Source organism: Phyllosticta citriasiana (genome assembly GCF_038021145.1).
Source record: "Phyllosticta citriasiana strain CBS 120426 chromosome Unknown IWZ02scaffold_12, whole genome shotgun sequence".
In the NCBI taxonomy this organism is placed as follows: domain Eukaryota; kingdom Fungi; phylum Ascomycota; class Dothideomycetes; order Botryosphaeriales; family Phyllostictaceae; genus Phyllosticta; species Phyllosticta citriasiana.
Genome location: NW_027117289.1, coordinates 575,748 through 588,783, shown reverse-complemented (window position 1 = coordinate 588,783; position 13,036 = coordinate 575,748). Strand labels below are relative to the sequence as shown.

The following is a 13,036-nucleotide window of genomic DNA, read 5'->3' as shown; positions in this document are numbered from 1 at the left end:
GCAGCAGCAGCAGCAGCAGCAGCAGCAGCAGTGGATAGAAGATTTGGTAATTGTTTGCGGGAGAGAGCGTCTTATCGTGGCGCAGATGGTGTGTTGAGGCCGCCGTAAACGCCATGGGGCCTCCAGTCGCATGCAGTACCCACTCTCGGCCTAGGCAGGCTTCCCCCGCGGCGGCGTCAAGGGCGCGCGCGACCTTGGGCCGACCCCAAGCCCCTGCGCGCCCTGCCTACGTACGCTTACAAAAACCCCACATACCTAACCACCACCACCACCACCACCACCACCCTGGATTTAAACGCCTGCTTGCCCTCGCTCCTGATTCATCGCCGTCGTCTTTCTCAGTCTCACTCGTTGGAGCTACCCACCCCTCTCACTCAGCAACCGCCTCAGCCAAACTATACTTCAACGCGGGGAAAGCGCCACGCTCCTACTCTTTTTTCCCCTCCACGGCTCCCGGCGGTTTAGCTAATCTCTCCACCCTCTTTACCTCACTTCACCATGGCCTCCTTTGTTCGCTCCATCCCCAAGGTCTCTCCTGCTGTTGCACGCGCCTCCGCAAGGGTTGCTGTGCCCAGCAGGAAGTACGCCACCGCCGCTGCTGCCGCTGCTGCCACGACCAGCGGCACCGAGCCTTCGCTCTTCCAAAATGAGCCCACCGGCCCCGTCATCCGCACCCAGATCCCCGGACCTCAGACCAAGCCGGCCATTGAGCGTCTGGAGAGGGTCTTTGACACGCGCAGCTTGAACATGATGGCCGACTACCGCGCCAGCTTGGGCAACTACATTGCCGACTTGGACGGCAATGTTCTGCTTGATGTGTAAGCTGGATATTCTGAGCCCGGAGAACTTCTGCTAACTTTCGCAGCTACGCCCAGATTGCTTCCATCCCTGTTGGCTACAACAACGCGACCCTTCTCAAGGCCGCCACCTCGCCGGAAATGGCCAGCGCCATCATCAACCGCCCAGCTCTCGGCAACTTTCCCCAGCATGATTGGGCCGAGATTCTCGAGACTGGCATCCTCAAGGTGGCGCCCAAGGGTTGCAACCAAGTCTTCACCGGCCAGTCTGGATCCGATGCCAATGAGCTGGCCTTCAAGGCTGCTTTCATGTGGAAGAGGCAACAACAGCGCGGCGGTGCTCACGTCGAGTTCACCGAGGAGGAGATGCTTTCCTCGATGAACAACGCTCAGCCTGGTGCTCCCAACTTTTCCGTCCTCTCCTTCAAGTCTGGCTTCCACGGCCGCATGTTTGGATCGCTCTCGACTACCCGCAGCAAGCCCATCCACAAGCTCGACATTCCTGCTTTTGACTGGCCCCAGGCTTCCTTCCCCATGTGCAAGTACCCTCTCGACCAGTACGCTGCCGAGAATGCTGCCGAGGAGAAGCGCTGCCTCGAGGAAACCGAGCACCTGCTCACCACCTATCACAACCCGCCCGCTGCCATCATCATCGAGCCCGTTCAGTCTGAGGGTGGCGACAACCACGCCTCGCCAGCCTTTTTCCGCGGTCTCCGCGAGATTACCAAGAAGCACAACGTGCTGATGATTGTCGACGAGGTCCAGACTGGTGTTGGCGCTACGGGCAAGTTCTGGGCACACGAGCACTGGGACCTCCCGACGCCACCCGACATGGTCACCTTCTCCAAGAAGGCTCAGACTGCCGGTTACTACTTTGGCAACAACGAGCTACGTCCCAACAAGCCCTACCGCCAATTCAACACCTGGATGGGTGACCCTGCCCGTGCCATCCTCTTCCGCGCCATCATTGAGGAAATCGAGGCTCTCAACCTGGTCGAGAACACGGCCATCACTGGCGACTACCTCTACAAGGGACTTGAGCAGCTCCAGCAAAAGTACCCCAACGAGATTCAGAGCCTCAGGGGCAAGGGCCAGGGCACCTTCATTGCCTGGGACAGCCCGCGCCGCGACGAGGTGCTGGCCAAGGCCAAGACCGTCGGCATCAACATTGGTGGTAGCGGTGCCGCCGCCGTCCGTCTGCGGCCCATGTTGATCTTCCAGAAGCACCACGCAGACATTCTGCTCGAGGGCTTGGAGAAGATTTTCAAGGCATAAGCTCTTCGTGTATGAACACGGAGGGTTCCGGCGTACAAACACTTTCTTCGTTCTTGACGTCCTTTTAGCTGCCCCGGTTTTGCGTTGCCTTCCACATCAGGCGGAACCCAAAATTTGGCTGCGTGGCTTCGACCTTTTTGCAAAAGCATACGGCATTTCTTTTTTGTCTCTTCGCCCTTTTTCGGTCAAAATGTAACTCTGGTCCTTTGGTGGCTGGATAAGTAGCAGACACACGACGACGCATCATGGCATGGTATTTATGGAAGGATGGGTAGGGTAGGGAGGGTTCCCTAAAATTGGGAGAATGATATCCAATGATTCTTTTTGCTCAATTGCAATGGCCTTCAGAAGTATAAATGAGTTGGCCAGTGGTGATTGTCCGTCGTTCTCTTCTGATTGGTTGATTGATGGATGGCACCATCTCCCACCTACTTCTTCCCCTCCTTCTCCTGACTCGCCCTCTTCGCTCTCTCCTCCGCCGCTCTCGCCATTATCTCCCTCCGACTAACGGGATCAGCACCAGGAGCCGCCGCCCTACCCACAGCACCACCACCACCACCACCACCACCACTACTACTACTACTACTACTACTACCACCACTCAACGTCCCGCTCTCGCCCCCTCCCAACACAAACGTGCCCCCCGTCCACCCACCATGATCCACCGCATCGCCCCTCATCTCCGGATCCACAGGGGGCTCAAACACGTCATCGCCGTCCCTCCCACCCACCCTCCTGCCTCCCCTCCTCCAATCCTTCCGCTCCACCTCCCCCTCAATCTCACGACACAGCGCCCAAAAATTGCCATCATGCTCGCCCCACACATTATGCGCCAGCTCATGGCACAGCGTGCGCCGAATCGTCTTGTAATCGCGATACCCATCGTACGCGTCGGTGCGCAGACGCAGCTCGATTATCTCGCCCCGGTTGCGGTTTAGACCCAGCGTGCGCGAGTCGTGCGTCGTGTGCGCTGCCGGGTCCATCTCTGTGAGCAGGCCGACCCGGAACTTGTGGCTCTGCATGGTCGCGCGGATCCCGGCGTCGGCGGCGAGGCGCTGCAGGAGGGCGGCGCTGCGTTCGGGGCGCGGGAGGTGCGCGAGTGGGCGGATGGATGCGAAGCTGTATGTTGTGTCGTTTTGCGCGGTGCGGTTGCGCGTCGGTGCCGGCGTGGCGGGCGCGATGGGATAGGCGCGATTGCTGCGCGCGGCGTGTGCGGCTGTGCCGGCTGTAACGGCGTTTTGGAGGGATGCGATGGCGGCGGGGGCGTGGCCGAGGAGTTGGATTTTGCGGGCCGTGAGGGACGAGAGGGGGAAGGCGGCGATGGTGGCGGCGCTGAAGGGCGGCTTGATGAGGCCTGGTTTGGGGGATATGAGGAGCTTTTGGTGGGTTGGGGGGAGCTGGAACGATGGGTGCGAGGAGATGGTGGATGAGAGGTCGGAGAGCGTTGCTGAGGGCGCGAAGTAGAGCGTGTGTTTGGTGCCGTGGTGCGTGAGGGTTAGGGAGATGGAGGAGGCGGTCGGTTCGGGGTGGTAGAGGGGGTTGTCGTTTGTGGTTGAGGCTTCATCGTGAGCGTCGTTTGTCAGGTCGATCTGGTCGTCGTTTGACGGCGCGGCTTGAGTCGGTGATGTAGTTTGTTGTTCAGGAGTCGAAGGGTCTTCAGCGTCCGGTGCCATGGCGATGCCGTTTCAAAGATTCGCAGGCGAGGATTGCGCCGTGTGGCGGCGACATGGTTGCGGCTGACGGAGGATATATGATGATGAGGGCGGAAGGAGGGACGGAGATGGTTGTTCGTCCGCCTTCGATGACGTTTGTCATCAACACGGGTGGCGCCCACCACTCGCCCGGGTCCTTGGCCGAAAGCTTCCCTCCCGCCTTTGCCTCAACTCAATCTTAACTGTCAATCATCTTTCGGGTCGATTGCTTTTGATTGATTTTGCTGTACAAAGATTCAAAATGGCAGTCGCCATGCTTCTGCAGCTCATGCAACGCCGATTGATGCTGTCGCTTGGGCAGACGCCTGGGGTATCATGCTAAACATGTGGAAGAAAAACAGAACCCATTCACAAAACACACATGCAAATGTCCATGGTCAGTCACATCATGAGGTTGGTTGCCCTTCCCCTTGCCCCTCCCCCTCCCCCTCCCCCTCCTTTTTCATCTTCACCCACTGAAATGATTGCTGGTCCCACCGATGACTGCCAAATGTCAGTATCCGGTTAGACAGAAAACGGGCAACAAGCTCACCCTTCATACTCTTCCAGTGTCAACGCCTTGTTGTTGTACTCTTGGACCAAAATCTTGGCGTAGTTGAAGGGCACCCAAGCAACAACACCCTCAAACAAGGTTGGACGCAGTGGAAACAAATCTCGTGTCCTATAACGGTGTTCATTTTTACAGCTCCACACACCTGGATCCTCGTCTGGCCGCGTCTCGGTCAGGCCGGTAATGTCGATATAAAGGCCATTGCTCGTATCGATCCATCGAGCGTCGATGACATTGTTCCCATCACCGCGGACGCGCTCGGCCGAGTACGGATTCACGTCGAGCAGGTACTCGCGCTTGACGTCGTCACCCAAGTCCGACTCGTAGGGCCAGCGCGTCATGTTGTAATTCTGGGCGAGGTGCTTGAGGGTCGAGTCGGCGACTTGGGTGTCGACGTCCCAGTCCCACGGCAGCATGCCGCCGCTCCACCACCAACCAAGCAGCGTGCCGTGCGCGATCCACGTCTCCAGACCGTGGTCCCGAAACCAGTTGAGATAGGCTCGCGTCAGGTGGCGAAGCGTCAGCAGGCGGTCTTCATAGCTGTCCTGGCCCTTGAAATATCTCAAGTCGTAGTGGCCTAGAATCTCGCTGCCGCTGATTCCGGTGTTAGAATTGACGTGCGAATCAACGTCAGCGGACATGCGGGCATGACTCGACTTACCCAGGCTCGTCTGTCGTCTATCAGATTATGCCGATGGCGGGAGAAAAAGCATTCTACGTACGAAAGTATTTTGTATCCTGGCGCCGCACGAGTACATGTTCGTCAATTTTGGCGGCAGTGGGGATGGCTGAGGCCGCGACTGTGCTTGCAACGGCAGCCGAGGCGAGCAGACGTGAAACCCTCATGACGACCAAGGCTTGATCGAGGGGAAAGAGAAGACAATCTAGGGATTATGTATCCAGCAGAGGGTCACACGAATAGGTGACGCGGCCGCAGGGGACGTAGCAGCCAGAAGGTGTCAAGGGAGAGGGGGGAGGGGGAGGATGTGCAATATGTACAGGGAAAAAGGAAGCAGAAGAACAGGGAAAAAGGAAGCAGAAGAACAGGGAAAAAGAAAGCAGAAGAACAGGGCAAGGCGGTGGTGGCGCTGTGGAGAAGTAGAGGGGTGGAGATTCTCAATGTTGGCACATGGGGAGTGATAGCCAAAGCAGCAAACAGAGGAGGAAAAGGGAAGAAGACGAAGATGAGGCGAAGAACGGAAGACAAAGGCCAAGTGAATGAGCGAGCGCATGGGTGTTCCGTTCCGTTGGATGGCAAGAGACAGCGCAAGCGACTAAGCAGGCAAGAGGTCGCGTGGAGCGGAGCCTAGGTAGTAGGTACATACATTACTTACGTTGGCTGACGATGGTACGTAGCGCCGAGCCGAGCCAGCCAAGAGACATGCGATGCGATGCGATGCGATGCGAAGTGTGTGTAGCTACTTGGTTTGCTGTCCGTGGTCCAGGAGGGGGGAGACGGCTTAGGTTCTGTTCTACAAGGGCACGCCATCACTTCAGTCCCTCAGTCAACTTCACCCCACGTCGTCAAGACCCATCGCGAATCGACTCACCGACTTGGCCATTGCGCCGAAAGCCCCATCGTCATGATCAGGACAGGCATTCATTCATTCATTCATTCATTCGTTCATTCTCTCCGGCCCGGCCGCAGCACGCTGTGTTCACTTGTCCAAGCCACAAACAGCCTGAAGGCCGTCGCCTCGGAGATAAGATCCATTGTCCAGAGCACCTGAGCGGATGGACGAATCTGTACGACAAGACTGCAAATGAGGGGAAAAAAAAAAAAAAGAAAAGAAAAAGGAAAAGGGCGACATGGTGTGCGTGAGTGCGAAGTTGGAATTGACTTTTGGGAGAGGGACCGGACCGGGAGGCACCGCTAGTCGACCGCTGGAGCTTCTGTCAACTCAAACAAAACACACCATCAATGGCCAACAGGTGGCTTGCCGTTGCCAAGCGGGCGTCTCGACATCCGCCAAAAATACCACACGGTCAGTTGTCCAGTGCCACGACGCTTATGGCCCCAGCCTGCTCTCTGGCAGAATCTCTGTCTCTCTCTCCCTTTGCCTGTTGCTGCTGCTTCCTCGCATCCGCGACAGCCCACCCTCACAGACGGGCAGCAATTGTCCTGTCCAGCTCCGCCGAATTCCGTGCCCGTATCACACGACTGCTGAACGACTACGCCGGGCCCGGATGACGATCCCCCTCTCTGCCTGTGCTCCCCTCACCCTCCCCGGCACCGACCGACCGACTGGCCGACCGACCAGTGCACGCACGGGAGACTCGGAAGCCCGAGAGCCATCTCGAAATGTCGTTTGCCATATTCTTTCCTCGGTCTTTGTCAAAGCGCGCCGCTTCTCATTAGTCTCGGCATGCTGAGGTGACGGGCTTGTCGGGTCTCGGGAGTCGGGTTGGCCCACGCGCCCCCACCCATTACTCGCATCCGCTCACCTCAGCCACTCCGTCGCCGCCCTTTGTTCTGTAATCTCTGCTTGCGTCAGGGGACGGCGCATGCACACGCGTTTGCTCGCGCCTCTGTGTTCTTGCGCAGGGGATTCGCAAAATCAAGACATGGCGCTCCAACCGTTTCCGTGACTTGTACATTTCTCACGACTGTCGACAATCCAGCTCTAGCGGCGACAGCCCAAACAAAACAAGCACCTTGCATCTCGCACTCGCAAATGTCAGACCAGGACATCTGCAGACCAATCAAGCTCTAGCCAAGGCGACCAATACCAAGGACATCCCCTCACTCTCTGGTCATCCCACATCCTTCCATTACCCTCTTCGCACCAGCGCAATCTTGGCTCCTGCACTCACCGTCTCCCCGGGCTTGACCAAGACCTTTTCAATCTTTGCCGGAGCCTTGACGTCATCCGGCAGCCGCACAGCAATCTCGAGCTTCATGGCTTCGAGGATGGAGACGAGGTGGTTGGGCTCGAGGCCATCGCCGTCAGCAACCTCGACTTTCCAAACGTTGGCGTCGACGGGCGCTTCGATGGCCACGATGGCGGGGTCTACTGGCAATTAGCAACCAGAAAAACGAGAAAGAGGTGGAAATGATGGAGCCACCACTTACCGTCCAGCAACTTGTCGACAGTCCCCTTGTCCAGACCGACCTTGCTCTTCTCCTCCCTCCACTTGGCCAAGCTCTCCTGCTCCGCCTTCATCATTCTGGCATTCGCCTTGCGCTGCCTCTCCCTGACGACCACCACCTCATCCTGAGTCTTCTTCAACAGCTCGTTGTGCTCGGCGACGTCGAACAAGACATCCTCCCACTGCCACTCGTACAACCCGGCCTCCCACTGGGCCAGCGTGCGCCCCATCTCTTCCTCGCTGACCTCGGAATACGTCAAAAGATCCCAATCCTGAAAGACCCACGGCCGCACCGGGCTGCATCCCTTGCGCCACCCCAGCGCGTCAAAGCTGGGCACCGTGCGCCCCGTCATCTGGTACCCGCCGGGGCTGTCGACCGGGTACAGGCTCATGCACGAGCCGCCCCACGACACGGTGCCTGCGGGCGTGTAGACGCGCGACGGGTTCTGCTTGGGGCAGTTCATACGGTGCCGCGGGTCCGCCGGCAGGCAAACCGTGTTGCCGCAGTAGAAGCCCACGCACACGGCCACAAAAGTGCCCGTCAGGTACGTCTTGACCAGATCCTGGGGCTCCAACCCGTTGTTGCGCGCCACAAAGGCCAGGTTGTCTGGCAGGTAGGGCGCGTGCGGCCGCTGCGTCTCCATGTACCGCGCCACGGCCTCGCGCTGTTCGGGGCTCGAGAAGCTGATGGGCAGCTTGAAGCGTCGGCAGGGGATCTTGGTCGACGAGAGGTCGCCCAGCTGTGATTCGTAGGCTTGGAGCTGCGAGATGAGCTTGTCACGCGGCAGTTTCGCGCCATTGTAAAAGAGTGTCAGCGTCGTGCAGCAGCCCATGGTCGTGATGAGCGAATCATGAAGCCAATACGGTATCTTGCTCGGGTCGCGGAGCAGAGATTCAAGCTTGGTGACGCGGCTGCGGTGGTTGAGGTCAAAGTTTTGATTGCCATATTCGACAATGATGTGGTCGTCGCCGCCCTGCAAGATTTAGTGATCTTCTCTCTTTATTTCCGATTCTTCTCACCTGTCGATATGTCACTGCTGGCAAATTGCCTTCTTGAGGCCTATGCCAGAGAACAGCTTTGTCCCACTTCCCCTTTGCAGTCGACGGTGCTTGCGAGTGAGCGTCAAACGGCTCAATCTGCTCAATCTGCTCAATCTTGCCACCAGCCTCAACCGCCTTCTCCAAGCTCTCCAGGAACCTCTCAAGCCGCTCCCTCAGCTCCAACGCATCCACGAGCGACACACGCTCATACTGAAGCCTGTCGCCGGCCTTGATCTGGCCGAGCTTCCACCAGTCGCCGCGCACGACCGTCGTCGACGAGACGAAGCCGCCAAAGTTTGGACAGTCGACGGGGAGGATGCACGGGTCGTCGCCCGTCCAGTCGAGCGCGCCGAGCGGGTACCCGTACTCGACGAGGTTGCTTGGGTGCGCGCCGCCCTCGCCGCCATTGGAACGCGCCCACTTGGGGATGGGGCCGACCAGACGGATTCCCGTGCGGCTAGCGTTGTGCGAAACCTTCCAGACGGTCGAGTAGATCATCTCGACGTCCTCGGGCGTCAGGAAGCCGTCGTCGTGCGGGCCCGACATGGCCTTGATTTTCCAATCGTTGGTGTACACGGGCCGCAGCTGTTCTGGGATGCTGATTTCTTGTGTGGCCGGCTCTGATGGCATCTCACGCGTTATCTGCAAAAAGTCCCCCGGGGCAAGTGGTCGCCCCTGGTATCCGCCTAGACCGACAGACGGCGACGTGCTCTTGGAGCCAAAGTAATCTGCCACGCCGGGGAGTCCGCCGTAGATGGCGAGGTACGAGCGACAGCCGCCGCCAGTCGTCTTGCCTATCTTGAGCTTCTGCCCCGCGGCGATGGTTTTACGCGTCCACATGGGAAACGGCGCGCCGTCGAGCGTCGCCTCCATGGATGCGCCGCAGAGAGCCACAACGGCCGGCCCAATGAAAAGCAGCTCGGGACCGCTGAGTGTCATCTCTAGCCCTTCTTTTCCGCGAGGATTTCCCACGAGTAAGTTCGCAATCTGGAAGGCCAGCGGGTCCATGGGTCCGGAGTGCGGTATCCCTTTTCCCACGGCAGGCCGCGCGGGGAGGTCTTGAACAAGCGTGTACGCGCCGGCGAAGACGACGTCGATTGCATGCGGAGCAAAGTCAAAAGTTTTGAGGAAGCTGGTCAACGTGTGGCCAGCCTTGAAATTGGCGTCTCTAGTGATGGCCTCGAGGAACTCGAGGTTTGTGGGCGGCCCGCAAATTTGGGAGCCCGAGAGGACCTGTTGGATCTTGTCGATGGCCTCGTCGCGCGTAGGCGCGTGAACCATGGCTTTTGCGATCAAGGGGTCGTAGTTTGGTGTTATGCGCGCCCCCGTAAAAACCCACGTGTCGATTCTTGTCCCGGGCACCTCTTTCCAGCTCACTTGCTGCAGCAGACCCGGGCTGGGAGCAAAGTCTCGCACCGGATTCTCTGCGTAGACCCGTACTTCGATGGCCGCGCCCTTGGGCCCCGAAGGCTGCAGACTCTCGAGGTATTCCGCCTCGAAACCGCCTTTTCCAGCTCTTTCTGCGTCAGCCTGCTTGAGCATCATCTCGACCAGGTCGACGCCGTAGCACAGCTCGGTAATGCCGTGCTCGACCTGCAGCCGCGTGTTCATTTCGAGGAAGAAAAAGTCGCCCGTCTTATTGTCGACCAAGAATTCTACCGTCCCGGCAGAGCCATACTTGATCGACTTGGCCAGCAGCACGGCAGCGCTGCCCAGCTTCTCCCTCAACTCGGGTCTCTTTTCGACAAACGGGCTCGGACACTCTTCGACGACCTTCTGATGTCTGCGCTGAATCGAGCACTCGCGCTCGCCAAAATGCACCGCCCGCCCCGCGCCGTTGCCAAACACCTGCACCTCGACATGTCTGCTCTCGGCATAGAAGCGCTCCAAAAAGACGCCGCCCTCCTTGAAAAGCGTCTCGCCGCGACTCCGGACGACGGCGAAGCCGGCGCGCACCTCGTCCTCGTCGGCGCACGTCAACAAGCCCATGCCGCCGCCGCCGCCCGTCGCCTTGAGCATTACGGGGAAGCCCAGCTCGCGCGCGACCCGCGCCGCCTCGTCGGCGTCTCGCACCAGGCCCGGCGACCCGGGCACGATGGGTACGCCCGCGGCGCGCGCCAGGTCGCGCGCGACGTGCTTGACGCCAAAGGCCTCGATGGCATCGGGGCCGGGGCCCACCCATGCGATGCCGGCGGCGCGCACGGCGCGCGCAAAGGCGGCGTTTTCGGATAGGAAGCCGTAGCCTGGGATGATGGCGTCGGCGCGGTGGCGGCGGGCGATGTCGATGATGGCGGCGGTGTCGGTGTAGGCGGAGCTGGGCGAGGGCGAGGGCAGCTGGATGGCGGTGTCGGCCAGCGAGACGTGCAGCGAGGCGGCGTCGGCGGACGAGTAGATTGCGATGGTGTGTATGTGGTGCAGTTTGGCGGTGCGGATGATGCGGACCTACATGGAGGAGGTGAGGTTAGCTTGGAATGCTTCAAAGGTATGTGTGTAGATATTGAACAAGTTGTGAAGCATCCTTTGCTCTGGACTCGTTGGCGCAGTGGACTCTACCACTTACCGCAATCTCGCCTCGATTGGCAATCAGCAGCGTTTTGATGGCCTCCATTCTTCCTCGTCTTGCCTCTCTTATTTCTTCCCTTTTGCAGCAGCTGCAGCAGCAGCAGCAGCAGCAACGCGCAACTTCAATTCCGCAGACACCCAAACAAGCACGATCGCGACGACGCTCTTCTTCCTGCAGAGCCAAAATCGGAAATTGGCAACCAAGGTGTGTATGTATGTGTGTATGTATCCAGAGAGGTCCGTCCGTCCGTCCTCGCAGAAGCCGAAGCACGCAGACGATGAAGGCGCGCCAAACGCAAAACCGCTGTTATTTCTAGCGAAGCTGAGAGAGGAGGAGGGATACCAAGGCGAGGACGTAGGTAGGCAAGTAAGCGTGCGATACCAGGTCAATCAATGGAAGTCAACCGGACGGGATGCGTTCTGGGTAAGGTATTCAGTTGCTTGGTCGGTCCCAGCGGCAATCTAGGCTACAACTGACGAGCATAGCCTCGTTGCTGTACTCCTGGGTAAGGTACGTACAGTAAGTAAGAAAGTAAGGTAGATAGATAGACAGATAACCGGCAGACTGGCAGGCAAGCCATCCACGCGACTAATGGCGACCAGACAGACCCCCTTCCAGCCCCACCTTGGCTGCCCTGGTTATATACCTACGTAAGGGTGGGTAGGCAGGCCAAAAAAAAAAAAAAAAAAAAAAAAAAAAAAAAAAAAGAAGATGCCCGCCCGTTCTTATGATGATGGCGTACCTTGTCAGTATCCGCAAGTCGCAAATTATAATTGCATTCTCCCTCCCCGTCGCTCGGCTCGGTTCCTCACATCGTCATTGTCTACGTTTCGGTTCGGTTCAATGGAATGGTTAGGCTGGGCGGACGCCGCTCCCGATTACCTATCAATCACATACCCAGTCGGAGCGAGCAAGAAAAGTGAGTGGCCTTACCTATGTACCCAGCTACCCAACTCCGGTCGTTTCGTTATCGGATAGTTGACGGATTAGACGCTTTTCTGGTGACTTGGTAGGTGTTTTAGCAACGACCCCGCTTTCAGTGGGATGCCGCCCGGCAAGAGGAGTTTCCCTGGACGCTAAGAGGGGAGAGGGACAACCCAAGGTGAGTGAGGTGCAGGGATGAAGCTTCTTTTCGACCGGGTAAGTACATGTATGTAGGGATAGTTCCTGGGTTTCGACCATGTTGGCTCCTTTGATTGTTCCGCGCGTTTTTGTGAAGACGGTGGTGTCTCGTCGTCGTTGAAAAGGGATTTGATGCCATTGCCGCTACCGTATTTTCTGATTCTATCTGTGGGTCTTCTTGGTTGTTGGTAAGCAGGGCTGCATATGAGGAACCCTCAGGTTCCCCAAGGTAGCTGTTGGGCCGCTCCCCTCGCTCGCTCGCTCGCTCGCCAGCGGGCGGAATGGAAGGTTTCGTCCCGTCGTGGTTCACCATGAACGAGAGAGGTGGGGGGGGGGGGGGGGAGCTTGAGCTTGAGCCACCATGCACAAACCCTCCCTCCCGTCACTCCTCCACTTCACCTCCTCCTCGTACCGTACCTCTCTACCCCGCCGTTGTCGCGCGGGCTTGACTCTATCTTAAGCCATTCGCGAGCGGGCAGCGAGGGTGGACCACCCTGACCAAACCGCACAAGACGGACGAGATGACGGCATATCCCTGTCCATCGCCGCTTTCTGTTCGCTCGCTCTTTGATCGGAGATTTTTTCTTGGGTAATTGGATGGATTCGTGGGGGCAGAGGGAGGGAAGACTCCGACCCCACTTTTGCTTGCGCCTTGCTGTTGCGGCTGGCTGGCTTGTTCGTTGCCCGAGACCCATTGACCAGTGCTATGGAGCGGAGCGGAGCGGAGATTTACGTTTGCTCGTCTTGTCTTGTCTTGTCGGAGGACAAGCAGATTGGGCTAATTGATTGACTGATTGATTGATGAATGGATGGATGGATGGATGCATGCATGGATGGGCAAGGCGCAGAAGCAGCAGCAGCGCCGGCGGCGACGGCAACGAAGAAA

The 13,036-nt window shown here is 58.4% G+C and overlaps 4 protein-coding genes across 4 annotated transcripts; 1 reads left to right on the top strand and 3 right to left on the bottom strand.

Annotated features, from left to right (window-relative positions):
- Positions 1-242: 242 nt before the first annotated feature.
- Positions 243-2,409, top strand: IWZ02DRAFT_459206 (aminotransferase class-III-domain-containing protein). The gene is made up of 2 exons (XM_066768071.1): positions 243-818; positions 866-2,409. The coding sequence occupies exons 1-2, from the start codon at positions 499-501 to the stop codon at positions 2,070-2,072; spliced, it is 1,527 nt and encodes a 508-aa protein (XP_066620002.1). The 5' UTR covers positions 243-498; the 3' UTR covers positions 2,073-2,409.
- Positions 2,410-3,869, bottom strand: IWZ02DRAFT_484149 (WLM domain-containing protein). The gene has a single exon (XM_066769182.1). It carries the CDS (start codon positions 3,743-3,745, stop codon positions 2,501-2,503), a length of 1,245 nt encoding a protein of 414 aa, XP_066620001.1. The 5' UTR covers positions 3,746-3,869; the 3' UTR covers positions 2,410-2,500.
- Positions 3,870-4,086: 217 nt separating this feature from the next.
- On the bottom strand, positions 4,087-5,315 carry IWZ02DRAFT_57907 (LicD family-domain-containing protein). The gene is made up of 4 exons (XM_066770916.1): positions 5,057-5,315; positions 4,996-5,005; positions 4,317-4,928; positions 4,087-4,267 (listed from the first exon to the last, which is right to left on the bottom strand). The coding sequence occupies exons 1-4, from the start codon at positions 5,178-5,180 to the stop codon at positions 4,171-4,173; spliced, it is 843 nt and encodes a 280-aa protein (XP_066620000.1). The 5' UTR covers positions 5,181-5,315; the 3' UTR covers positions 4,087-4,170.
- Positions 5,316-6,766: 1,451 nt separating this feature from the next.
- Positions 6,767-11,073, bottom strand: IWZ02DRAFT_507092 (allophanate hydrolase subunit 2-domain-containing protein; the record flags this gene model as incomplete). The annotated part of the gene is made up of 4 exons (XM_066770412.1): positions 6,767-7,345; positions 7,408-8,398; positions 8,445-10,907; positions 11,014-11,073. 4 exons carry the CDS (start codon positions 11,071-11,073, stop codon positions 7,107-7,109), a joined length of 3,753 nt encoding a protein of 1,250 aa, XP_066619999.1. The 3' UTR covers positions 6,767-7,106.
- Between the last annotated feature and the right edge of the window lie 1,963 nt (positions 11,074-13,036).